Below are 25010 nucleotides of genomic sequence, written 5' to 3'. Positions count from 1 at the left end.
AGCGTCCGCCGTCGGCCCGGCCCCGCCGCTTGAGCGTCCCGGGGCGCGGCTGGAGGGCGGCGGGCTGCGCCGGGCGCCGCTCCTGCTGAAACGGGCGCTGTGTTTTGGGGGCTCCGTCCCGCGGGCGGCCGTCCCTCCGCCGGCGGCTGCGCCTCAGTGCTGCGGCGAGGCGGCTGCCGTGAGGGACGCCGCGCTTTCGGGGCTGCGGCTGTTGGAGCTTGCGGGCCTTGCCTGCCTTTCTGAACACCCAGGAAGTAACTAGGGCGCTGTTGTGTTTTTATGGCTGTAATGAAATGTAGCAGACAGCTAAGGAGATGTAGATTAGTCTGGATTATACATTGAGCTGGATGGCAACTAGCTTAAAAACCAAGATACTCCAGCAAACCAAGACAGCAAGCAGACAGGTAAGTGCAGGTGATCCCAAAGGCTGGCAGTGACCCTGGGAAGGCTCACGGACGTTATAGTAGCCCCTTGGCACGATGAACACACATGCTCTTGGAGAAAGACAGCTAAAGATGAGTTGGCCAGTGGATTGTTTTTTCTTAAGTGGGGAGGAAAGCATGATACCGCTGTAAATTCCCCTGTCTTAACAGGGCAGGTAGATGCTGTTTGTTGCCTTTTCTTGCTGCTGTCTTTGATAGCAGCTGCTAGGGGTGTGGTATGTCTCTTTGAGTCTGGCAGAGTTTTGTACATTAATTGTGTATAGGTGTGGCTATTTTGTAAATAAAATTGCCGAATAGAATCTGTGTGGAAGAGATATGTGAAAATTTGTGAGTTATAACCTCTATTAAAGGAATAACCAGCCAAAACACTAAATTGGCTTCCTGTGTGATAAATCTGTTGGGCGCTTTCAGCGTCAAGAAAACGTACTTAATTTTATAATTCTTATTTTTCCTTTTTCAGTTTTTCCCTTTGTGTTTGGGGAGCTGCAACGGTTACTGCTTTGTGTGTGGATGCTTTGTCAGAGAGTGCTGCACACGCATTTGTGAAATAAAGTGTGAGCCCTGAAGAGCTCAAGTAAAAATCTGGGAATAAGATTTAACTGTTGTTTTAGAACCAGTAGGGGGAGCACCACATTCTTTTTTAGAAGGAAAAACATCACGGTATGGAAAATTCTTGGGGATGTACATATAATCCACACATGCACATTTTGGTTGAAAGTTTTACTTATTTGAAGACTGAGGATAGAGTTGGATATTAATAGTATGCTGTGTGAATGTTTGTCAGTTGTACTTTGCTGTAGTAACTATTTTTTTAAACATTCTCTTTGAAGCCAACATGTCTCGAGAGACGGGAAGTGAAGCGCAGCAGTCTCAAGGTGCCCAGCAGTCACAGAGTGGTACCAGTTCCTCTTCCGGTGGGTCACAGAGTACTAGTCAGTCTTCCTCAAGTTCTGGGACCCTCAGTTCTTTGGACACTGTTCCCACTCAGGAGCTTCCGTCGATCCCTGAGGACCAGGAGTCTGAAGAACTTGTTCCTCAGCCTTGGGGTCGACTCTTTGCACTTGGAAAAGGTTTCAGCAATTGTGGTATGTGCATACTGTAATAAGCCTCTTGGTTCATTTGTAATACCTCAGAAAAGTTTTGAGCAGCTTGGTAGACAGCAGTGTCTTTTTCAAATTTAAGTACAATCTTGCAACTTTTGCAATAATGTTCTCTTCTGTACTACATCCCAGTGTTTATATTGAGTACCTAGATACAGAGCTTCCATAGACTTAGAGGAGATTTAGAGGAATTCTGGGGTATTCATGTTCTTTGTTACTTGTTTCATTTTTCCATTTCGTAATTTGTTTTGTTTATATATCATTATGAGTCTCTCTGTATTGCTGAAGGTGAACTGAAAACTCTACTATTACTAAAGAGGATAAAATTATTAAAATATTGTACAAGGTGTTGATAGTGCACGGTGCCTTGTCTGAATTAAGGTGAATAAACTTGATAGGAAGAATCTTGTCTTTATTATCCTACTCACTACCATTTGGCATCATTTTGTAGTGCTGTAGTTAATAACTTCCTGCAATTTTGTGTTGTCTTTCTGCTTTACTTCCCTCTCCACTACAGACTGCGTGAAGGATGAATATTGGTTTGGAAGAGACAAAAGTTGTGATTATAGTTTTTCTAAGCTAGGATTGTCGGAGACTGGCTTCTACCAAAACTATAGCAAGAAGCATTTCCGAATTTTCAGGGTAGGTGCTAAAAAGGTTAACTGTCTTTTTCTGTCTTGGCATAATTGAAAAAGATTGACTTTGGCAGGGGCGGATCCTAAAGAAATCAAAGTTCAAGTACCTTCAATGTTGACTCCTTTAACAAGACTCTTGGCAATGCTCCATTAGCCCAGTTTAGGAAATAACTTCAGTAGTCTGATTTCCTGAGCCAACAATAGTAAATTTCTATAGTCTGTCATGTCTTTACAGCCAAGGCATTTTTTTCCTACTGTTATCTTTCCCATTTTTTTTTCTCTTTGAGGAAATGGGTCCAAAAAATTCCTATGTTGCCTACATTGAAGACCACAGTGCAAATGGAACTTTTGTTAATAGAGAGCTCGTTGGAAAAGGGAAGAGGCTTCCGCTGACTCACAACTCTGAAATTGCACTGTCTATACAGACTAATAAGGGTAAAATGTACTATAACATAAGTAGGTTCTTCATGTGTTGACCACGAGGTTGTTTCTGCAGTGATTTGATTATCTTTCTTGCAAGCTGAGCTTCTTCATGAGTGTTGTTAAAATACAGCTATGAATTGATGTTTTAGTACTCACATAAAAATTATCTGTGTCCACCTCAACCCTAGGAAAAAAAAACAAAAAAGAAAATTTAAAAGAAGCTGCATCAGGAACCACCTTACTAGAGTATAAACTTTTATAGTTGTTTTCCTATTTTTGAAACACTTTTGTGCTTCAGTAGCTGTGTATGTAGTGGTGGGAACAGGGGAAATGGACTATTCAAGGGAAGTTGAAAAAAACCCAGGTACTTACCAGATGCTGCATAATAATTTAAAAACCCTCTTAAGGGTTAGGAGGGTTGGGGGTTTGTTTCTTTGTCTTTGCTTTTCCACTAAGAAGCTGTCTTCCTGATTGTCACGTCTCTTTGTTCCCTGCTGCGAAATTGAAATTTTTGCCTATTTTGTCCTTAAACGTAGTGTTAACTGATAAAGCACTGTTGTGAAGTTAATACCAAACATGTCAGTTTTCAGTAATAAGATCACCTTGCTAACCCATAGCTGATGTCATTTATAGCATCAATTAATTTTTTTTATATATTTATGTTTTTTCTTAGTTATGGTGTTGACTATAAAAGCTCAGGAAGCATAGTTGTTTGTTATAACAAAATTTTAAAGTTAGTAACAGGAAAATGATCTCCACTCATCTTCCTAGTGTTTGTGTTTTCTGATCTTATGGTGGATGATCAGTTGGTGTTTCCTAGAGAATTCAGAGAGAAATATATCATGTCAAAGACTTTGGGAAGGTAAGCATCCTTCTTTCCATAGTATTAAGTGTTAATTTTGTTACTGTTTTCAGTACCTTGTGCTGGAATTATTACCAGTGTTAACTGAGCTGCTATTTAAAAAAAAAAAAAAAAGGAGAGAAATGAATGATAATGCCTGAGTAAACCTGTTCTTTATAACAGCTTAAACAGGAATTTTGGCACTTTTCCTATAATTGGCTTGAGTTTTGTAAGCTACCATTAATTGTGAAACCAGGTTTTTTGTTTGGTTTTTTTTTTAGAAGAGAATAAAGTCTGTAAATTCTTAACAAGTTTTAAAATTTTATATATAAATTTAGTCGGTTATTGGAAGTAGAAGGAAGAGCTTTATGTCAGAATATAGCTTTCTACAGCATCACTGTTGAGGCTTTCAGACAGAAGGGGAAAGAACTGTTTTCAGGAAAAAGGAAAGAGGCTATCTTAAGCGGAGGCTATTTATTTTATCTTTTGGAAAAAGATGGTCAGTGAAGAATTTGGAGGAGTGCAAAATACAAGGATTTGTTTCTGCAATATAATTGCTACTTAGTAAAAATAAAAGTATTGTCATACCTATTCTTCAGATTTGTGCAGTCCAGACTTGGGAGAACTCTTCACTAGGTTCTCTTCTCTTAAATCCATTTGTGTGATGGAAATGCTGACAAAGCTTGTCCTTGGCATTCATTGGTACCTTTTGTACAAACAGATTAGTCCCTCTACATATTTACTCCTGCATTTTTGAATGGGTGGCCCTTGACATTACTTGCTATTTAAATACACTTACTCACTATTGAATGCTTTCTGAGGAAGTTTTGACAACATGCCATATTCAGAAAGTTAGAAAGCACCATCCTCAAATTGTGTGTAATCCAATGCTTTTGTTTCATTTGTCTATACTTGTTATGCAGATTTTTGGAAAGTATATGTAAGCGTTAACATAGCTGTGCTTTTATGTTAGTGGTGCCTGTGGAGAAGTCAAACTGGCATTTGAGAAGAGCACCTGTAATAAAGTTGCAGTAAAGATAATCAATAAACGGAAGTTTATGGCAAGTGGTAATAGAGAGGCAGTAAGTATTTTTGTTTGTTTGTCTGTCTTTTGACCATTTTGCAGTGGTCCTGGAATATTTGGTAACCTCTTTGACTCCCCAGCTCTCTTCAGCTAAAGAGTATTTTCTCACTTAGTATCTTCTATATGTAATTTCAAGATGCCTTTTGATCTTACAGAATCTAAAGAGTTCTGTAGAAAATGCTTGCTTTTATTCTTTGACCACATTTCACTATGTTCATAATTTAGGACTGTTTGTTAATGTGGTATGTATAAAGGGTGGTGGGGAGTCTTGTGGGGTTTATCTTCTAAAATACATCAGATAAGCACATCATAACCAGTGGAGTCTGACCAAAAATTTACAAACTCTGCTAATTTTGTTGTATTCTCCATCATAATGCTTTTTATTAAAATTGTATGAAGCCTTGTAGAATTGTAGGAAGGGCTTTTTGTGTGTCTAGTCTCATAGCAGAAGCCTGAATTTGAAGGAGAAGAACAAGCCAAGTGGCTTTACTCCAACATGAGAAAGAGATCCAAGCAACTTCATATCTATTACTGTAACTTTAATTTTATATAAGGGTACCTGATAAACTTTGAAGAAAAATACAGTTAGAGGCAAAAGAGCATGGAAGGAGGAGTTATATAAGTTGTGCTGCTGTGGATTTACTAAAGTTAAATCAAGTTGGATTAACCTTATTAATTTCTTTGATGAGAAAAGGAACTTCAGAGCACAGCTGCAATATACAGAAACTGTTCAAACTGACAAAGTATTTCATTGGGTACTGTATAGGAAACTACTACTTGATCTGGAAAATATTTTTGTGAAGACAAAAATTCTAAGGTGGAAAGGTAGCTGGCTGAGGAGGGGGTGCCAAGAGGTTTCAGTGGGAGTGGAATTAGTTAGTAGTGGAAGTTTTGAGCGTTTGACTTGAGTTTAGTGTTCTGTACTATTACATTTAGAGATCATGGCACAAAAAGTGGGAGTATACTAATTCAACTCCTTGGCAGTGACCCAAAGTCTCTGTTGACAGAAAGGAAGATTGCAGGATCATGTATGAAGAACTGATACTTTTGTATGCTGGAGTAATAGAAGTTAGGGAATGTTTAATAGTGCAAGATTGTATACTTCAAGATCAGCGACCATTTCTGCTATAATCTACACCTTTCCTAGTTCAGAGGAGGAGGTAGATACAGGTATTTGCAGGTGAATATGTGACATCAACATGACTGAAAATTGCAAAATGCAACTTTGGAACATTTCTAATAAACATTAAAAAAATGCTGTTATGAATTATAATTATTAAGAAATGCCATTGTACAAAATGAGATAGGACTGCATCTGGTATGTTGTATATGGATTTGATCAAGTGTGTGTTCAAAGATGATTGATTTAGATTGGAAGAAGAGCAAAAAAACCATGCTGGGTTGATTTCATGAGTTAAGCCTAAGTCACAGATTAAAAGAATCCTTTTATGTTATCTTGCAAAATAAAGGCTGGGTGACAGTAGCATTTAATTTTAGAGTTAGCCCATATGGAAAGCATCGTGGAGGGAGGAAAGCTGTTTAAAGGACAATACCGAGATATACTTGCCAAGATCTTTTTCTTGTAGTTTGGAAATTAGGTGGAGATTCCTAACCTGCAGTGAAATGACATGTCTGGAGCACTATCTTGCTACAGATAGTGAGGGCAGACTGTTCATTTAATTCACTGAAGGCACCTGATCAGTTTATGGAAAAAGATTATGTTGTGGTCGCTTACAGTAGCAAGGGACATGAAACGATGGCTTTTCTAGTACTGTCTCTTATTTCTGATGTGTCTTATTCCAGAACAGCACTGTCTTACCCAATGTGATATTTGATTCTTTTAATAGAACCCAGCTTTTAATATCAATACAGAAATTGAAATTTTGAAGAAAATAGATCATGTGAGTGTTACTGTACATTTTTATTCCTTTTTGATGCCTACTGTACTTCTGTCAGTAGTTCACTGACCTTAGTGTAGTAACTAAAGATCAGTTTTATCTGTTTAGAAAATGTGTTAAAGGATGCATATAGTTTTTCTTGTAAATAAGTCTACTGAACACTTCTTTTTTTTCTTCTTTTAAGTATACTATGTCTTTACAAATGTGAGGTTTTAAAACCTTGAATAACTGAGATGTAAATTTGAGAAGAAGCTTCACAAGAGAAGTTTCAACCTGAACCACTGTTGTAGAAATCTTTCCTTTATGTGTGTTTTTGTGAATACTGCCAGACAACCAAATATAAAGATGAGATTCCACTGGCAATTTTTTGAATTTGGATCCCCTCTTTCCCCTGCATCCCCCCCCATCGCCCTTGCCCCGCAAAAGGCATTTCTTTTACTTCTGTTAAGTAAAAGTTTGCATAGCTTAATGATCTTTCCCTTGCTTCCCAATGTACTATTGCATATAAAGAAAGTATTGAGGGTATGGTAACTCACAACTGGAAAAAATAAGGATACTTGTTAAGCTGTAGTCACCGCAAGAGTTGAATGTTTTTGTGTGGAGGTACAGGGGAGAAGAAAACAGACTTGAATATTAAGTGTTTGCCTGCGGTGCTAGTCAATTGTGTTAAAGTGTTAGTTTAACTGGCATGGTTGAAATCATACTGAAATAGGAACTTTAGGATGATAAACTGTTGATAATGTTAGTTTTTACAAATGATTCTATTTTTTTGTGTGTGTCCATTTGTGTTCCCTTTTTTATTAGCCTTGCTTAATCAAGATCAAAAACTTCTTTGAAGCAGAGGATTACTACATTGTTTTGGAACTGTAAGTAGCTTGTTTGAAAGTAAATGCATACAATGAAGTGTTTTTCATTGCCACAAAGAATGTGTATAGTTCTGAACTGGGGTTTTGTTTGTTTGTTTTTGTTTTTCTTTTGCTGGCCTCTGCTGTTCTCTGAAACCTCTGTAAAACTAGGAACTAGGATAACCAGGAGAGTAATCCTTCTACGCTTTGAAGGCACTTAGTGCCTGGATAGTTGCCACTATGCTGCTGTTGTGGATTGCTGCTACTTTTCTGATTTTTGAGCTCGTAAGAGGAGGTTGATCAAAAGTATTCTGACAACTCCCAGTGAAAACTCAGGAGATTATGCCTAATTCAGTAATGCGCGTGCTGCATTTAGGATGGTGCTTACTCATTTTCAGAAATATATTCTTTCTCCATAGCCAAAATAGCCAAAAGTTTTGGTCTCGGTCTTGTCTAATTAGATGAATCTTTTGGAAGTAATATATTGACTTATTACCTGCATTTGTTTTAGGATGGAAGGAGGAGAATTGTATGACAGAGTGTCAAGGCCAATCAAGATGAAAGAAGCTACCTGCAAGTTGTATTTTTATCAAATGCTGCTGGCTGTAAAGGTACATAATTATGAATTCTACCAAGAAAAATATGGTTATGCATATGAATGTCAGTCAGATGAATTTTTGTGTCATTTGTCACTTCTGAAACCTGTGCAAGCAATCAGCACAGCACTCTAAACAGCTGTTTTTACAAGATTGTTTACCTCAGTGCAGCCAAAGAGCATTCAAACACTCTCGCTTATTAAAAACAGGGGCTAAAGTTATAATACAGGCTGTGCTCATTGATGTCAGGATTATCATATGAGACTTTTAGTAGTGTGTGGGCAAAAAGTCATCAGTGTAGTAGCCTTCAAAAAAATTAGCGATCAAATGCTTTACTGTGCACTCCTGAATAAGCATTTCAGTTCAGCAGGCAACAGATTAAGACTACTTTAATAGATCTCAAATACTGAATATTGAGTCCTTAGATAAATATCTTCTAAATTCATGAAGTGGTAAGCATATTTCATTACTAACTTCTGCAAGATTGTTTTCTACATGAAATTTAATTGTCTGGACCTGAATATGCGTTCAGATCAATTCTTTTCCGTTTTTCTTTTGACTCAATATCTTGCAACTGCCAAAAATAGAAACTTGATAGTTGTTCTGTAATAGGTGTTAATAAATAATAAACCTAGAATTATTTTCCTCATTAGTGAGTAAACTATTGTATTTTTCCCCAATTTTCATATTTGGGACAGCTGCTCATATAATAAAAGTGGTGTCATTACCTTATACTTCATAATGATACTATGTCTTCAGATACAATAAAGAAAAGCTTCCTTCAGTGTAAATGTGAAGACATCTCTAACATGTGTTTTGTACTACTAGTTAGAATCAATATTGTTCCTAGTTTTAACACAGACTTCATTGTATCTTAATATATCAGTCATTTATGACTGAGCTTCGATTCTTGCTTGCTGTCAAAAGTTCTCCTAATGAAGCTAGAAATCTATTCTCAGATTTGGAGCCAGTAGAAAACTGGATAGTAAGACTTGCATGTAGACTTCAGAACTACAGATAAGGGAACAATTCTACACTTACCTCAGGAAAGTAACTTTTTTCAAAATCCTTTGTATATTTAACCTGACGTTGATCTTCTATCTCCACCTTACTCAGTTTTCCTAGTTATATCACCAGGTTTTTGAACCCTTTTTCAGTCTCCAACTCTTTGACGACTGAGGTGTTTTTTAAATCTGTCTACTATTACTCACCAGTGTGAGGGCTGTTGTGGCATGGTGAACTTAACTGTCTTTGCAAAATGAAATGTAGACTTGTATTTAAGAGGTTATGATCATACAATAATAATGACTAAAAGAAAGGAGAGATGGAAAACCAGAATTCCTACAAAGGCAACGTAGAACTTCCGTCTTCCTTAGTTCTGTTGCTTTTACTGAGGCGAAGAAAGAAGTATAGCTTTCCAGTGAATGGGAAGAATGGAACACTTTGCCAGGTCTACATACTGTGGCATTGAGATGTGACATTTGAAGCATAATGGTTTCTAAGGTTTTGTGGGTTTTTGGTTTTGTGGGTTTTTTTGGTTGTTTTTTCTTTTTTTTTTTATGGAAGAGAGAGTCATAAGCTGTGTAGCTTTAAATGCATGTATGCCTCTTACACAACCATTTCAGTTATCCTTCCATTGCTATATGAAAAATTGGAAAGCTTACATTTAAAAAAAATTAATAGTCTGTTTTACTTTGATTGTATATCCGTATATATCTAGTATCTTCATGACAATGGAATTATACACCGAGATCTAAAGCCAGAGAATGTGCTACTTTCATCTTCTGAAGAGACATGTCTTATAAAGGTATGGAAACTTATATTTCTTCTTGTTCATTTAGAAATCTGGGAGTATTCCTTCCCATTCTTCTCAATATTTAGTTAAACATAGCAAAAACAAAAAATATTATGGAATTAGTCAAACAAGCTATGAAGTAACTTTGAGGGTTTTTTCATAATTTTAATTTTACTTTTGTGGCTATTTCAACCCGTACATACTGAGAATTGTCCTTGTATAGCACTTAATCGAGTACACAACTTCAAATGTCAATACTTGCCCCCCCCCCAATAAAATCTAAACTCTTGAATTACAGACAGCATTTCCATGAATATCCAGGTTGTATGGTGACAGGGTTTTTTCCTTGTTGTTTTGGGGTATTTTTTGGAGGGGTTAGGGTTGGAGTTTTTTTGCGGGTGGTTTTTGTGGTGTGTTTTTTTTTTTCTTCAGACAAAGCATTGACTAGATTTGCTAAACTGTTTGTTTTTCGAGTAATCTCTTCTAATAAGCTACAGTTCCTTTTTTCTGTGGTTGTCCATTTACATCCACACCTGAGAGTATTTTTTGCTAGTGTAAAGTGTGATCCTCTGTCATATTTCTCCCTACTCCTCCTCTCCTGTTCTCAGTTGTTGTTTACTGAATACTTAATAATGTTTGGGGTAAACTTTGTTGGTAGTCATGTACTGGAACTGACTTAGAAGGAAGAAACTTCCTGATGTATGTTGACAATATAATATGTTCTAGTACAATCGGTCCTAATATGTAATGTGGTGTTACCATTTTTAAATACAAGATTACAGATTTTGGACAATCCAAGATTCTTGGAGAAACTTCTCTTATGAAAACATTATGTGGTACTCCCACGTATCTTGCTCCTGAGGTTCTAAATTCACTTGGGACTGCTGGATACAGCCGAGCTGTGGACTGCTGGAGTTTAGGAGTTATTCTTTTTGTATGGTAAGATACTGTGTAGATGCTAACTTCATTGGGCAGTCATTGACATACGTGGCTCGAGACTTGGCAACTTCAGTATCTTTATTAGGAAGTGAAAGGGTGTTTAAAACTATGTACGTGTAAAAGACACTATGATAGCAGGTGCTTTAAAATGTGTGATTTTAGTGTTTCATTTGCTATAACAAAATCTGCATTATTTAACTTGTTTTCTTCTTTTATATAGCTTGTGTGGATATCCACCATTTAATGAGCAAAATACTCAACTATCTCTGAAAGATCAAATCACTAGTGGAGAATACACATTCATTTCAAAAGAATGGAAGCATGTGTCAGACACAGGTATGACTCCATTACAATGGGTAGCAGAATATCTAGCTCTTTTCTTGTAGTTTTTGTTTTCCTTTAACTTCCTTTCAGCTGTATGGCACATTGCATGTTGATATGTTTAGTTTTTAAAGTAGTCTCATAAAAATATTTTTGGGTTTAAGTTCAAAGTTGAAGCATTAGAAAGAACAGATAACTTTTCATTGAAGAGATTTCTTAGTAATATTTAGCTTTATTAACTACAAGAGTATAGAGTTTGTGGGCACGTACGTCTATTTTTCCTCTTTTCACTTTTTCTTCTGACTTTATCAAGTTGGTCTACAAACTTTGCCTTGCTCAAATATTCTTCAGGTGTTGAACCAAAAATGCCAGGAATTTAAGGGATATGAGTTAGAATTCCGGAGAGAAATGTTAAGAATCATTTCATGGTGATAGTCTTTAAGTCTCTCTTAAAATATCAGCCACACTTGTGGAATCAACTGTTAAGTTTGGCCCACTCTAAGCTAAGTAATCTGCAAAACTAATTGAGTTTTTGCATAGCAAACTAAAATTACAATTACTGTCTGTATGCTTTTCTTCAGGACATCTTATATGCACAAAATAATTGTAGTATTTGCCTTGGATACTCCTTTGTATGTGCAGAGGAGTTTCTAATAAATGATGTGATCATTCTTTTTCTAATGAACTTACCAAATATTATCAAATAAGCTTTAAATAATTCAGGAAGGAGTTATAAATCAGACATATATGAGAATAGAAATTATGTTAAGGTCATACGTAGTCCTAATGGTATGTATAACAGAATAATCAGATACAATGAAAAGTAAATCTTGCCAAAAGTCCTTTATGGGAGATTTTGAGTCATAAAATAATGACCCAAATGCCATATTTTTCACAGTGTCTATTAAGCAGTTTCCTAAGAAAATTTATGTGATTATGTTGAGTGTATATGTGTATGTCTTGTCCCTTCTTTCCCATCTTCCCAGACAGATAATCTACTTTCCAAGGCACTGTAAACTGGGAAACTAAATTAAGCTGTCTTTGCTTGTCCACAGTAATACTGAAGTTTTTAGGAAAGTGCTGAACTTCCTGTGCATGCTCAGAACATAAATTGTGGACATGCTCAGTATACCTACTGGTAACTTTGGTATACTGAAAAGTGTTGAATCATGTGCATATGAAGGAAAAATGGTTACAGTCTGCAGCCCTCCCTATGCGTAGAAAAAAGAAAAGTGATCTGCCCAGCCAGTATTTTTGGGCATTGTTCTGAAGTGTTATAAAACACATTGTTGCACATAGCTTTGGTGTATGCATATTTCAGAACTTATTTTCAGGTAATGAATTTATTGATCATATGCCAACCAACTCTTTTTATTATCTTAGCTCTGGATCTTGTGAAGAAGCTGTTAGTAGTGGATCCAAGCAAACGTCTTACAACAGAGGAAGCCTTGGAGCATCCGTGGCTTCAGGTAGGAATTGAGTCTTAACTGAAGTACAGCAAAGCTGGGTTGTTCTGGGGATAACTTCTTGATGTAAATTTGAAGGCAGTTCAATGGCCTGAATTTATTAGGTTTTGTTGAGACAGTGTAATTTGCTTCTGCTGGGAAGCAGGGGAACACTGATTACTCTGGTCACCAGAGGTGTCCTGCTTCTGTGGAGAATACCATGAAAGGGATACAATGATGGGCAATGAGAGCTTCAATTCTTTAGCTTCATGGGAATAACAACTGTTATTTTAAGTCAGAGCTTAAGTCTGCCTGTCCATAGGCTGTCTCTGACAGTAGCCAGCAGAAGAGCAACTGTCATTTGGTGCTTCTCATGGGCATGTGCTGCTGCCTGCCTGATAGCTGGCTATACAGTTTTTGCTGGCTGCTGTAAGACCAGAGAGATCCTGCTGCCTACTTACAGAAAGAGAAAAGAGGAAGAAAAGGCCATGTTTAGGAATTATTTGTTTGTTTTACTGGCATTGTCAATGACGCGTAGGAAGAGGAGCCATCAGATCCCAACCTGTAGGATGACATTAGCCCAGATACCACTTTCCTGTTGGACAACTCCAAACCAAGCAGAGTGAGCATCTTGAACAGACTGCTTCCATGTCTTTCTGTTGGAAGCAAGATGATCTCGCAGCACCTTGTTGTGTGTCAGAGACTTTGTGGGATGGAGCCTTCTCTTTCTTGCAGCATACAGAACAGAGTTGCTTCTTCACTCTCCCAACAAGCAAATGCTGTCTCTGCAGTACACAGATTTTCTTCTTTTCCTGTTCTCCTTGTTTTTATCCTCTTGCAATGGCAACTAGACCCCCTGGTGTTTTTCAGTGTGTTTATTTTTTTGGGCCCTGTCTCTGGCAAAGCCTTCATTAGCTCTTACCCCTTCCTATTGCTGCTTTTACAGCATGGTATGCTTTCTCAGTCCTTCAGTTCCATGGTCCTTTTCAACTGTTGCTGCTGTTTGTAGTCTTGTAGCCTTGCCTGATGCTGCTCAATGATCTGGATGAGGGGATCAAGTGCATCCTCAGTAAGTTTGCAGATGACACCAGATTGGGTGGGAGTGTTGATCTGCTGGAGGGTAGGAAGGCTCTGCAGAGGGATCTGGACAGGCTGGATCGATGGGCGGAGGCCAATTGTATGAGGTTCAACAAGGCCAAGTGCCGGGTCCTGCACTTGGGTCACAACAACCCCATGCAACGCTACAGGCTTGGGGAAGAGTGGCTGGAAAGCTGCCCGGCAGAAAAGGACCTGGGGGTGTTGGTCGACAGCCGGCTGAATATGAGCCGGCAGTGTGCCCAGGTGGCCAAGAAGGCCAATAGCATCCTGGCTTGTATCAGAAATAGTGTGGCCAGCAGCACTAGGGAAGTAATTGTCCCCCTGTACTCGGCACTGGTGAAGCCGCACCTCGAATCCTGTGTTCAGTTTTGGGCCCCTCACTACAAGAAGGACATTGAGTTGCTGGAGTGTGTCCAGAGAAGGGCAACGAAGCTGGTGAAGGGTCTGGAGAACAAGCCTTATGAGGAACGGCTGAGAGACCTGGGATTGTTTAGCCTGGAGAGGAGGAGGCTGAGGGGAGACCTTATCACTCTCTGCAACTACCTGAAAGGAGGTTGTACCGAGGTGGGTGTCCATCTCTTCTCCCAAGTGATAAGTGATAGGACAAGAGGAAACGGCCTCAAGTTCTGCCAGGGGAGGTTTAGATTGGATATTAGGAAAAGCTTCTTCACTGAAAGGGTTATCAGACATTGGAACAGGCTGCCCAGGGAGGTGGTTGAGTCACCATCCCTAGAGGTATTTAAAAGATGTGTAGGTGTAGTGCTAAGGGACATGGTTTAATGGTGGACTTGGCAGTGCTAGGTTAATGGTTGGACTTGATGATCTTAAAGGTCTTTTCCAACCTAAACAATTCTATGATTCTGTGCTCAGTGCCTTTTTCCATCCTAAACACATCTTTGCCTGATTTCCCTTTTAATTTGATTTCTCCTTTGCCCTCCACCTTGTCATGAGGTCTCCCTATGTAGGTTTTACCTTGCCACATTACACACTCTTCTGCCAGCGAGAAAAATTAATCAGTAGCTTCCTCCTCTCTTCTCCAAAGTGGCCACACTATCCTTAATTTTATGCCTGTTGCTTTTTCTCTTTGTTATCTGGATAATGGATCATCTTTGTGGCTTAACTATCTGACAGCACTGCAGCTCACATGACTTCATATACCCTCTCTGCACAGGCTGAGGGCATTTCTCAGCCTTGAGCAATTTGATTATCTCCTAATGCAGCCTGACCCATGCTAGAAGGTGTTTTATTGCTAACTGTGTTGAGACCCTTCACAACAGCCGTAAGAACTTGTATGGGAGAGCTTTTTGTTCTCTTGGTCTCATGATCTTTATTACACCATCATACAATAAAGGCGGTTGAAAGCAGCTTGGGTCCTTGCCAAGTAATGTAATTCTCTCAGACTAAATCTACAATATCCCATTGTTGATGCATCTTCAGTAACCTGTATTCAGGTGAGGGAGAAGGACTCAGATTCTATAATTTGTCCACCTGTCCAGCTGGAGGAAGGCGTTTCACAGTTTTTATGTTCACTATTTTGTGGTTATCCCATGGATGTTTGATTCTGGATCAAGTATTATAGGCATTGTAGAGTACTGAAGAGTTCTGTCAAGCTAAACTAGGTCTTGTTTTAGCCTATGACCTTTAGCTAAGTACTGTGTCAAGACTTCTGCAGTCCTGTCACCTCTGGCCTTTCCATCAAAACAGTGGTGTTTTCTTTGTGGGAGGAAGATGAAACTGATTTTGATGTTAAGAGAATCAGACGTCAGTGGTCCTAATGGTAAATACCAACAGTGAGCTTCTTGTGGTCTCTGCTTGGGAAGACTTGGAATAGGTAGAGCTTGCAAATATCTGCCTGGGTCAACACTGTAAACTACTGGTTGAGCACAAGTGATAGGTACAGATCTTTCTACTTCTGTGCCATGCCATCCAGCAGGTTGCAAGTCTGTTGCTCTGCTTAATGCCAGCTTTTCTGTCACTAATTCTTTGCCACCAGCCAGTTGGCTTCTACTGGAAGTTGTGGTGCCAGCTCAACAACAGAGATTGACAGGCCTCTCTATCTTTATCTTTGTTGAAGGATTCTGGTATTAAGTTGCTCCTTTCCATACTCTGGTCCTGCTTCAACACCATTTGTACGCCTCCATGACCTGCTCTGAATTTAATGAAAAATCCTGAACCTCTGGAATTTTTTTCTCAGAAAATAAAGCCCAGTCTGCATCTGTAGCTAGTCTGGGCTTTCAAATTTTTAGTTCCTGCAGAGCGGACTGCAAAAAAAAGCATTGAGAATTCTGCTGAATATCTTCTTTCAATACAACCAGCAGCTTCTGCACACTTTCTGAGACACCTCTTCTCAGAACTCTTTAACATCTGAGAATCAAGATGTGTTTTTTAGAGACCAAGTCTGATTGTGGTTCTGATAGGATGGACCTCCTCCTTTGAGCATTCCTCTTCTTCATCTTGTTTGTGTGTACAGGCAGTGCAGAATCCTGCAGAGTTTGTTTCTGGCAATTGTCCAGGACTACTATGTTTTTACTGTGAGTATGAGTAAGTGTCAGTGGTTTGGGAGCCTTCTGAGTAGGAGGTGATGGTTTCCTTGCCTCCTGTTACAGTCTAGTTAGGTTTGTGAGAGGTAGTCTTTAGGTGGTCTTTCATTAATTTTGACACTCCAGAGATCACCACTGGGCCTATGAACTTTCCTGGATATTTTTGCTTGAGGATGCTGAAGAAAGTCACCCAGCCTACCCCTGAGCCACACAACACATTCTATTTACTCATGCCGAGCATAATGCTATTCATATTCCCCCACTAGGAACAGTGTCTGGTTTTAGATGTCTAGGTAAGGAGTATAAGAAACAGTGTCGAAGTAAGAGACTGTCATTCAGTGCGCAACAGCTGGCAGCTTCCTGAGAGAAAATGCATTTGGATGACTGTTTTTAAGTCATTAATTTGTCCTAATTATACTGCTGGGCATCAGAAAATTCTTCCTGGCATTCTTGGCTTTTACTACTGTATTTTAGTGTGTAACTTCTACAGTGAGTTAATCGGATGTAGATTCTTAGATTTAGATTATAATTATGAGTAGGAAAAGTTATTGATAAACCATGCTACACTGATTTTAAGAATCACTGCTATGTGTAATGGGAAAAGGGAAATATATGACAGTGATTTAGACAAGCTGAGAATTTGAGATATTTCAGTATGTAAATTCAAGCTGTTAGCATCTTGATTATATACTCCCTTTAGAGACACCTCTTACTATTATGTTTAATTTTGAAGACAGGACAAAAAGTTTCAGAAAACATCATACCCGCAAATCCAAATGTCATCTAGCATTCAGATGCCATTCTTTAAACTGTTTCCCTTCATGGGCTGTTATTAAGAGTATCAGTTGTTTATAGGTGATGTACACTGCCCGCTTGGAAGGCCAACATCCAATATGTTCAGTTCTAGATATCGCACACGTTGAATACTACCACCAAAAGAGCTCCTTGATCCTGTTACTGTGAGTAATGAGAAGGAGTTACTGGCTCCCTGCTCCCTTTTGTGTTGTCTGTAAGTATTATCTTTAAAAATTAGTATGGAAGAAACACAACAGACGTGTAGTTTTATGTGTACAGTTAATGCCTGTTAGCCCTCTCTCATGATTTTGGGTCCACTAGGGAATTTTTCAGATATTAAAATTAAGCATGTTCTCCAAACAAAACTTAATTTCTACAGCTTTATTTAAACCAGTAGTGCTTTCAAATTACTGTTTTAAATACCTGTGCTGTTTCCTCCATTCTTTGTTTAAATCTAAAACTTTAAAACTTAGCGGGCTGCTTAAACCTAAATACTACTCAGTGGAGATGTCTTACCTGTATTTACCAGGTACTTAATAAAACATTTTTTCAAAGGCGTATAAACAATTAATTGCTGCTTCTGCCTCTGAAAACTTCACTGGGATCTTTTGAATGGGGCAAGATTAGTCGGTTGCATGCTGAATAAAAACTCAAGTGTTTGTTATATAAATGGAAAAATACTGATCTTATCTTACCCATCAACTCAAATGAGGCCACAGTCAAAACAGGTGACACTGGAAAAGGAAGACAAGTCCCAATTCTATATAAAATAAACTGGATGCTCACATCAAAGACTTTTTGTAGCGCTTAAGAACATATTTAAACCAAAGAAGGAGATACTGCAATACTCCATAGCTTAGAAAAAGAACCCCCTCCCCTGCCTTCACCCAAAAAATCCAGTTAAAACAGTTGAAATCCTTAGGAGCTCAATGATCCTTATTTCTAATTGTCTCTAGCAGTGAATGTCCCATTCACTTCTCTTTGAGTTTCCCAGTCTTTGCTGTGATAATGCAACAAAATTATACAAGCTGTTATCTTCAGCTAGTTGTTTAGAATAAATGTCTGGTTTTGGTTCTAGATCAGTTGTTCAGTTGGTGAACACACAGTCACTGTTCAAAGCTCAGCCAAAGGAAAAGATCTGTATTAAATCACTGTATCACTACCTTCAGTTAGTCCAGGGAAAGATTTAAAGATCTCATTTCAGCTTTGGAAGTCTGATTTAGGGTTTGTAGGTAATCCATAGCAACACGTTGTAATAAAATTCCTGCAGGAGAAATCGCTGAAACTAGAGAATGAGATTTTTTTTTTAAAATGGGGAGTATACTATGTCAACTAAACATCTTGTTTGCACTGATCTCCTGTTCCCTGAGGTTGCACAGCATATACCGAGAGCACCCTGGTCACTGGCAGCTGAACCAGAAGGAGGTTACATGCTAGCTTTTTCTCTTGAAACATGCCTGACTTTCTGCTAAACTAGCTTCTCTTAACAAAGGATCTCTGCTGCCCTGTGCTGTCCTGTCCTCCTCTTAATGCTTCTGCAGACAGCCCTGTTTATGCACAACTGAGACTAATAAGTCCAATTCTTTCGCAGTGCATCTCTCCCAGACACTTTCCCTCTACTAATGGCAGCTTCTGGCTTACCACTTCGGGTAAATAGAGAATGAACTGTACTATCCAGTGAACTTCTGTAGTGATAGGAATGCTCTATGAATAATATAATGTTTGTTGATAATAATTTGGGTTTTCAAAAGGGAAACTTCACTTCAGTGAAATGTTTGCTTTCCAAATGTTTTCATTTACAACCTTTAATATGTTCTATGGCCTCACTTAGGTAAGGAATAACTGTGGGATGCTTTTTAAGATAACATTTTTGTTTGAAAGTTCGGTGTGTGGGTTTGGGGTTTTTTGTTTGTTTGTTTTAGGATATGGGTGTTTTTAGCTGGTTCTTCTCTACCTACTGTGTACAACAGGTTTGCTTGGGGGGGGGCAGTAATGAAAACTACACAAATTTGGGATACTGATGAAGCTGAGCTAGTGGAAATGAAAATATGCTGTTAGGACCGGAAGTCATTATGAAAACAGAATGTAAGACTGTAAGGAAAATACTTGTTTTTCAAGAGGGATTAACTCTGTTTTGGTGAAAGCAGGCCCCAAGTCCTAATAAAGCCTCTTCTGATAAAGTTGACTATTGAATTATCTGCATAAACTCTTGGCCTGTATGTTCTGTTCTTTCAATATTGTTATACTTTGTTGAATGATACTGCAAGTTCAATTTTAGCTTGACTAGTATTAGCTAAGTAGTTATCAAGAGGAAACTGTTTCTTTGTAGAATGAAATTGGATTATTTTTTCTTAGCAGCACTGTACATAAACCACCTGCTCAAAATTCTACTGTGGTGCATATCAGAATCTTAGAATGGTTTGGGTTGGAAGGGACCTTTAAAGGTCAGCTAGTCCAACCACCCCTGCAATGAGCAGGGACATCTTTCACTACATCAGACTGCTCAGAGCCCAGTGCAGCCTTACCTTGAATGTTTTCAGGGATGGGGCATCTACCACCTCTTTATGCAACCTGTGCCAGTGTTTCACCACCCTCATGGTAAAAATTGTCTTCCTTATGTCTAGTCTGAATCTACCCTCTTTTAGTTTAAGACCATTACCTCTTGTCCTATCGCTACAGGCCCTATTAAAAAGTCTGTCCCCATTTTTCTTACAAGCCTCCTTTATGTACTGAAAGGATGCAATAAGGTCTCCCCGGAGCCTTCTCTTCTCCAGGCTGAACAACCCCGTCTCTCTCAGCCTGGCCTCAGAGGAGAGGTGTTCCATCCCTCTGATCACTTTCATGGCCGCCTCTGGACTGTCTCTAACAGGTCCATGTCTTTCCTGTTTTGAGGACCCCAGAGCTGGACTCAGTGCTCCACATGGGGTCTCGTGAAAGCAGAGTAGAGGGGGAGAGTCGCCTCCCTCGACCTGCTGGCCATGCTTCTTTTGATGCAGCCCAGGATACAGTTGGCTTTCTGGGCTGCAAGCGCACATTGCCGGCTCACGTCCAGTTTTTCATCCACCAGTACCCCCAAGTCCTTCTTGGCAGGGCTGCTCTCAATCCACTCATCACCCAGCCTGTATCTGTGTTTGGGATTGCTCCGACCCACGTGCAGGACCTTGCTCTTGGCCTTGTTGAACCTCATGAGGTTCACATGTGTCCACTTCTCGAGCTTGTCCAGGTCCCTCTGAATGGCATCTTGTCCCTCAGGCGTGTCATCCGCACCACTCTGCTTGGTGTCATCTGCAAACTTGCTGAGGGTGTACTCAATCCCACTGTCTGTGTCATTGATGAAGATATTAAACAGTACTGATCGCAATTAGGACCCCTGAGGGACACCAGTCATCACTGATCTCCATCCAGACATTGAGCCGTTGACCGCTGCTCTCTGGATGCAATCGCCCAGCCAATTCCTTATCCATCGAATAGTCCATTCATGAAATCCTTATGTCTCCAATTTAGAGAGAAGGATGTTGTGGGGAACAGTGTCCAAGGCCTTACAGAAGTCCAGAGAGATGGCATCTGTATCCCTTCCCTTGTACACTGATGTAGTCACTCCATCATAGAGGGCCACTAGGTTGGTCAGGCAAGCCTTGGCCTTGGTGAAGGTGATTAGGAAGGTGATTATTTGGGGGAAAGTGGGGCAACCTCCTTTTCTCTTTTATTCATTCATTCTTTAATTGCTGATCCATTTCATTAGCCAAAATGTAGGCTTTTCCTTTAAATATTCCATGTACTCCTTAGCATTACTGCTTTTTTTCACAGGATGAGAATATGAAGAGTACATTTCAACAGCTACTTGCTCAGACACGTCCCAATATGAATCCACCGCAAACATCAAAAATGGTATGTGTAACAGATTATTTGAAGATTACTTGATGCATAGAGCAACTAGGTTTTGAAGTAATCCATAATAAGAAAAACAACTGATTTTGAGAACTTCAAGAAGTGTGCATTTTGGTTGTATGTAGTAGTCTGCTAATTATCTCTGCTTTCTGAATAGGAGCAATGGACTTTGGTGCTTTGGCAAGACACTTTGTTTAAATGTATAGAAACGGTCTCCTAGGCTTTAAAGGGTTATTCATATATTTAAAATTAATTTGTTGAACATGTATGTTTTGATAGATTCAAGTCACGAATGCTTAGTATTCAAGGAAAAATTCTCATGTTAGTGAAAGTTTAGAAATGGTGTTGTGACATTCGTTACCAGATGCTAATTAGGAGAATTTGAAACAGTAGTAGAAGATAAAGCTGGGGGCAGTGACTTACATGGGAAGGATCAAATATAATTGATAGATCTTGGTAGTGAAACATTTGTCAGACATGCTGCTTTTTTTTGGTCACAGAAAGGAGCCTTTATCCAACACCTGTAATTCTGTAGCAAGCAAAACAGTTAGGCTCTGTCTTACCTGATTTAACATAGCCATCCTGCTGTATCTTTCTTTTAGCCAACCACAACAAGAAAGCGTCTCCATGAAAATGAGGAAGAATCTGGCTCTTCTAAGCGTGCTGTTCCTTCTACATCATTTCAGAAAATGAGGTGAAAAAAAAGAGAAAGTGACTTTTGTTAATTATAGCTTTTTTTTATGGAAAGCAGAATTTTTATTTAAGAAAAAACTTAATAATGGAATAACTGTTGAAGATGCAATTGATAAATAAAAATAACTTTGTAAGACTGAAGTGATTGCTGTGTATGCATGAGAATCTACACAAATAGTCGTGTTCCATTTAATCTAGCTATCTGACTCAAGGAGAGTATCAGAAAAACTCATGAACTAAGTTACTAAAAATTTTTAGGCTAGCTTCATCACCACCTACACTCTTTGTTTCTTCTGCTCCAGTTTCTAGGTTAGGCATGGAAACAATGCTTAGTCCTCACAGATGAAAAAGGAATACTAAGCTTCCTGAGACTTTTGCCCGAGACATAGTATTACCTGACACAAAATGCTGCCCACAGACTTCTGAGGACACTTACAATATTCAGTTTTGATGTAAAACTACCGATGGAGCTTGAAGCGCTCTGGACTTCAGATAAAGCTAAATGCTAAATACTGGACTGGCAGACTCAACTGTTATGATCTGTGAAGTGGTTGACAGGCTTTCAAAGCAAAAGTTACCATCTACATGTAGTTTCTAACCGGTCTTTTCTTGAAACGTGTGTACTATGTTTATTTCCCTTAGGATGGACGGGGTAAGAGGAAACATGATAACAAGTGATGCAAGGAAGATGTATAAGTTCCTGCCGGAGAAGAACTAGGAATTGAATTGAGAGAGAAACAATTTTTAATTTGCTTGTCTGTTAAGTGAAAATTTTGGACTGTGTGCCTCTTACTAAAGGATATTAATTTCATTATTGACTATTTAAAGTCAATAAAGTTACTAAATTTGGCAATTTAGTAATTTTGTTCAAAAACATGCATCTTCTGGTTAAAGGCACTTACTGTAAATTGATTTGGAAAGGAAAAAGCCTAATGCATTATGAAATAGTAGGAATTAAGACAAGGCATTAATGAGTTGGGTTTTCCCATATGTGCCTATTGCAGGGATCTTGTGTGGTTTTAGATATTTGATATTAACAATGGTTAATGATAAAATGGCAATTCTTGTACATTCATATTTTTCTCAGTGAACCGGATGGAGGAACATCCATGGGTATCTGGATGAAAAAAAATACCACTGGTTCAAATCACAGAATCACAGAATCACTACGGTTGGAAAAGACCTGTAAGATCATCAAGTCCAACCTGGGGGGGGGGGGGGGGGGAACCAAACCCACCACACAACAACAACAAGCCACAACCCACCCAACACCACACAGCACCATGTCCGTCAAGCTACATCCCACAATGCCATTCCAGATACACAGGGGTGATAAAACAGAAGAAATGTGTGTCTATCCTCTAATGACATTCCCTTTCTGGTGCACGTGTGTGATTGATTGGCACATCCTCAATGAGTTCTGGTACTTACTGTAGCTCATCTGAATTAAAAGGGAATAATACTCAGCTGCCATTTGCGGTGTGTTTGGGCTAGGTTTGTGATCTGGTGTACTGCAAAAGCTGATGCCTTTGGGGTTTGGTTGCCAGTGATTTTAAAGACCTGCATCATTACAGACGAGAAGGTAATTCACATAATTCTGCAAATTAACTGCAATTAGTCTTTAAACAGAAATAGAAAACTTCTATAACTTATTCCTCTTTTTTTTTTACATCCCATTATTGTTAGATTATTTTTTTAACTGCTTTGCTTGGATTGTTTCCCTGGGTCCTCACTAAGACCTGCTTTCTAATGAAATCTTAATTTTGATCTCACTCATTTCAAGTCAAACCTTTGAGCCGATGGCTGTGTGTTCATCGTTTTATTGCAGAAGGCTTTCTGGAGTTTCAGACTCTTACGTTTTTTTCCATGAAAGAGTAAGTTTTGGGAGGTGTTATTAAATTCCCCTACTGTAAAGTGCCATCCCATTTTCCCTTAGACAAATTACTATTTATTATGTATTATTCACAGCACGGGATTCTTCAGCATAATCTGCTTGCCTGTTCATTTCGACAGGCATGGGTCTACAGCATTTGGAAGGCTTCAGTTTGGATGCCAGTTACACAAATGTGATGAGAAGGCAAAGGATGACCCTAGCTGTGCCTGGTAAGAGCAATGCCATCAGTGACCAGCGTCACGGCCTGAAGTCTGCAGAGGACTGTGTGGAACCCCACTTACCCTCGAGCAGCTGTTGCTAAGGCTGCTGCTGCCTTTGGGAGATGGTCTTCCACCTTTAGGGCAACACAACGATTTTGGAGCTGTATTCCCTGTGAAGCTGGGGCTTGGAAGTGTTCACGGTGAGTCAGCTGAAGAGGCAGGCTGCTTGCTTTTTTTGCGTGGCCTTTGTGGAGGCCGGGCTCACCCCCAGCCCCGCCAGGCCGCCGCCTGCCCCGACCTCAGGCAGAGGAGAGGCGCGGGCTGCCTCGGCGGGAGCGGGGCCCAGCAGAACGACCTTCCTCAGGCGGGAGGCCACCGCCGCCGCGGGGAGGCCGGGCTCCAGCCGCAGGACGTCCGGCGCACGGCCGCGCCGGCGTGGGCCTGGCGCCGTCGGGCGGGGGGCGTCCGGGGTCCGACCGGAGCCCAGCCCCGGGGGCGGGGCCGGGGCAGCGCGGCTCCCTCAGAGCCGGGCCCGGAACGTGGCGCTGTGGGCCGGGCGGCCGGAGCGGGATCGGCCCGGCGGGGGGCGGCGGCGGCCCCCTGAGGAGGGGGAGGAGGAGGAGCCGGAGCGCGATGGAGCAACAGGCGCAGCCGCCCGCCCCGCCGGGGGCCGTAGCGGGGGGCCGGGCTCGGCGGCGGCGGGACGCGGAGCCTCCCGGGGTGAGTTGACGCTGTACGGGCGGCGTGCTGGAGCGGCGGCGGGAGCGGCCCCTCGGCCCGGCCCGCCGCCAGGCGGCCGAGGGGGCGGGAAGGAGCCGCCGGGCCGGGCCCGCGGGCGTCGGAGGGAAGTTGCGGGGCGCGGGCGGGCCGCTGTCCTAGCCCGGAGGGGGAGCCCGAGGAGAGGGCGCAGGCCCTGCGGCCGGCGGGGCGGCGGGCTGGAGCCCGGCCGGCGGCGAGGTGAGGGGCAGGGCGGCGGCGAGGCAGCTACCCTGGCGGGCCGCGGGCGTGCCGGGGGCCGCGGCGGCCGTCGGCGGGTGCCTGGCGGGGCTCCGGGGCCGCCAGGCCTCGGGTGCAGCCGCGGTCGCCCGGCCGAGCGGTCGGCTCCCTTCGCCCTGGACTTCTTGACGGGCTGAGAGCGGCGCCGCCTTTCTGGGAGCCTCCGCCTCGGCCGGCGGGCCCGGGCCAGCCGCCCGCCCAGCCCCGCCGCCGGCGGGCCCGGCGGAGCGCAGCGCAGCGCAGCGGGCGGGGAGCTCGGCCGGCCGTCGGTCCTGCCCGAGCGCCGGCGCTTGGCAGTCGCTGAGGGGTCTGTGCACGGTCAGCGGCAGAGCGGGGGAAGGCATGACCGCGGTTATGGGGTGAACTGCCGGGACCGGTTGTCGCCTGCGGACAATTACTTCCATGTATGTGTTTTAGCCTGCGGTTCAGTGGAGTGGGCACCCTTATGCGAGAGACAGCACGGGTATTGACGTGAAAATGATGTTCCCTCTGGGCTCTAGGATAAGCAAAGACTAAGCTTACCTTGTTAAAATCTCGAAGC

At 41.1% G+C, this 25010-nt stretch overlaps 1 protein-coding gene across 2 annotated transcripts; it reads left to right on the top strand.

The window, feature by feature from the left end:
- The first annotated feature begins 231 nt into the window (after positions 1–231).
- On the top strand, positions 232–21725 carry CHEK2 (checkpoint kinase 2). 2 transcript variants are annotated; one of them, XM_059827515.1, is made up of 16 exons: positions 232–404; positions 1274–1528; positions 2061–2185; positions 2466–2613; positions 3373–3463; positions 4416–4524; positions 6374–6427; positions 7229–7290; positions 7781–7880; positions 9586–9672; positions 10436–10599; positions 10820–10935; positions 12304–12389; positions 20606–20686; positions 21289–21380; positions 21689–21725. In XM_059827515.1, exons 2-16 carry the CDS (start codon positions 1279–1281, stop codon positions 21723–21725), a joined length of 1602 nt encoding a protein of 533 aa, XP_059683498.1. In that variant the 5' UTR covers positions 232–404; positions 1274–1278. The 2 variants fall into 2 exon arrangements, with proteins under 2 accessions (XP_059683498.1, XP_059683497.1); XM_059827514.1 differs by lacking the exon at positions 232–404 and having other exon boundaries at positions 1155–1528.
- The last annotated feature ends 3285 nt before the right edge of the window (positions 21726–25010 follow it).

This window comes from Gavia stellata, chromosome 21 (genome assembly GCF_030936135.1).
Source record: "Gavia stellata isolate bGavSte3 chromosome 21, bGavSte3.hap2, whole genome shotgun sequence".
Classification (NCBI taxonomy): Eukaryota; Metazoa; Chordata; class Aves; order Gaviiformes; family Gaviidae; genus Gavia; species Gavia stellata.
This window is presented reverse-complemented; position numbering and strand designations above follow the sequence as displayed.